At 31.6% G+C, this 2,500-nt stretch overlaps 1 protein-coding gene across 1 annotated transcript in view; it reads left to right on the top strand.

Annotated features, from left to right (window-relative positions):
• LOC135211614 (uncharacterized) overlaps nt 1–2,500 on the top strand; it is a 43,914-nt gene that overhangs the window by 28,707 nt on the left and 12,707 nt on the right. Inside the window, exon 2 of the mRNA XM_064244904.1 lies at nt 2,023–2,181. Within this exon, the coding sequence (XP_064100974.1) occupies nt 2,137–2,181 (45 nt within the window). The 5' untranslated portion in view covers nt 2,023–2,136. The remainder of the gene's footprint in view (nt 1–2,022; nt 2,182–2,500) is intronic.

The raw sequence follows: 2,500 nt of genomic DNA, 5'->3' as shown, positions 1-2,500 counted from the left end.
GGTATCATGTCGAAGGCTTTCTTATAGTCTATCCATGCCACACTTAGGTTGGTTTTCCTTCTCCTACTGTTCTTCATTACCATTTTGTCTATCAGGAGCTGGTCTTTTGTGCCCCTACACTTCCTTCTGCAGCCTTTCTGTTGGTGGGGGATGGTGTTTGTCTCCTCTAGGTAGTTGTATAGCCTTATTATTATTATTATTATTATTATTATTATTATTATTATTATTATTATTATTATTATTATTATTATTATTATTATTGGCACAAGATTTACAGAAACAGTAAAATCCAACCTGTAACCCTCAGTTGTGGGGCTTAATTAAGTAATATATCTATTCTATCCATAGAAATTTCTCCATATTATTACTAAAAGTTAGTAAAACCCTACTATCATTCAATCAGTAATTTAGAATCTCTGTGATAATCGAAAATGCGCACGTGCAGATAAAATATATCGTTATAAAGAAAAAGCAATAAATACTGCCAGTAAACCGTTCTATTGCTCTTTAGCAATTATCTTGCTTTGTAGTTTTTGCTTACTTGGGGAGTAAGCCTACAAATGTTGTAGTTGTTGTTGGGAGGAGGGTAGAAAAGCCTATAAATGTCTGTAAACGAGTTTTGCGTCGAGTTAAAGACACAGGAATTTTAGGATAGGACATTTATGATTTATTCATTAGAATTAAAATGTAAAAAATTCATAACATGAATATTAAACAGTACTGATAAATTATTTCCAAGAAAGCATAGCATATAAATAATAAGTAATGATTAAGTCATTTTCTTCTGAGACTTAGTCATGCCTTTGAATTATCATCGATCCTCCATCCCACATGAAGTAGGAACATTGGGTGAATTATTCAATAAAGCAATTAGGACCAGTGCTTTCACCCCACGCTACAAAGTCTATTTTTATACGGAATTCAGACACGACTCATATTCAAACAAAACCTGGAAGATCAAGATAAGATACGTCTAGATATATGCTGGATTATTTACTAATAGAGAATAATATGTACAAGAAAAATCAGGAGTTCTACTTGTTTACTCATAAAATTCAATAGGTTTCAGTACCAAAAGTTTAAAAAAAAATATGCTGAGATTTTGCTGGATAATTTACTTAAACAAATATTAGATAAATGAAAAAACATGAGTTTGTTTACCCATAAAATTCAATAGGTTTCGGTACCAAAAGTTTAAACAAAAATCAGTAATATATATATTTGCTTAGATATACGCTGAACTTTGCTGGATAATTTACTAATAGAAAATAATATATAAAAGAAAAATCATGAGCTATATCTGTTTACTCATAAAATTCAATATGTTTCAGTACCAAAAGTTTTTAAAAAATCAGCAATATATATTCGTTTAGACATATGGTGAGATTATGACATATGAGATGAGATATGACATAAGATAATCTTATAGGTTAATTATAAAGTAAGGTCATTGCAATTGAACTGGCTCTTGAGGTTAGGACCTTGGAAAGTTGTTTTTATTTTTCTTCAAGCAAAAGCAGTTTGATTATTAGAGTTTCTTTTTTTTTTTGAAGAAGAAGAAGAAGAAGTAGAATTATAATCTTTTGATGAGTTACAGTGATATCATGAAGAAATTTCTGTACATATGCTGAATGAATTTCTGTATAAAAAAAAAAAGGTGGATACTTAATGTGAAAATATCTACTTTTTTTGTTTTGTAGGCCGATATCCTGAAGAAATTTCTGTAAATATACTGAATGCATTCTGTATTTTAAAAAATCGGATATTTAATGTGAAAATGCCTACTTTTTTCCCCTTTTTGTAGACCGAAATCTAACAAGAAATGAAAGAACACTCTCGAAGAGGTTTTTTTCTAATCTCATTCTATACTTATTTATTAGATTAAATCCCTGAAAAAGATAATAGAAACCACTGTAATTTATACTTATCTATTAGATGAAATCCCTTCAAAAAATAAGAAACAAAAGAAAGAATCCACCGTCAAATTGCTTTCAAACACCAACGTCTTCTTTCTATTTGCAGGCTGAAACTCCGCAAGAAACGGAAGGAACCAAGAAAGATTTGGACGAAGTGACGGCGAGTTGCATCATAATGCCACTCTCTTTGTGAGTCCGTGCCACTCTCCAAGATGGCGCTATGTACGCCAGACTAGTGAGGGCATTCTCCTTCGGCCAACCTGTGGTGAGTTTAGTGGCAATCGCTTCGAGTAGATCGAGTCAGTCCAGGGCAAATCATGATTCCTTTGCTTATATATCCACGTAAAACGTTTAATGATAATAGATTAAACATATTCATGTAATTTTAATGAATACTGAAGCCATCGCGTCTAGATAACGTAGACAAATGGTTCTAAAATGTTAATATAACTCGAATCCATTACGATAACAGTAATTCTACCAGCAAGCAATTCTAAAAAACATGCAAACTAACTCAATTCGATGCAGAATTTGTAACGCGCTTATCAACACCTGTAAGAAGGCTATAAATTACGAGAAAATGA

The sequence above is a fragment of the Macrobrachium nipponense genome, chromosome 4 (assembly GCF_015104395.2).
Source record: "Macrobrachium nipponense isolate FS-2020 chromosome 4, ASM1510439v2, whole genome shotgun sequence".
In the NCBI taxonomy this organism is placed as follows: Eukaryota; Metazoa; Arthropoda; class Malacostraca; order Decapoda; family Palaemonidae; genus Macrobrachium; species Macrobrachium nipponense.
Note: the sequence above shows the minus strand (reverse complement) of the source record. Positions and strands in the feature narration are given on the sequence as shown.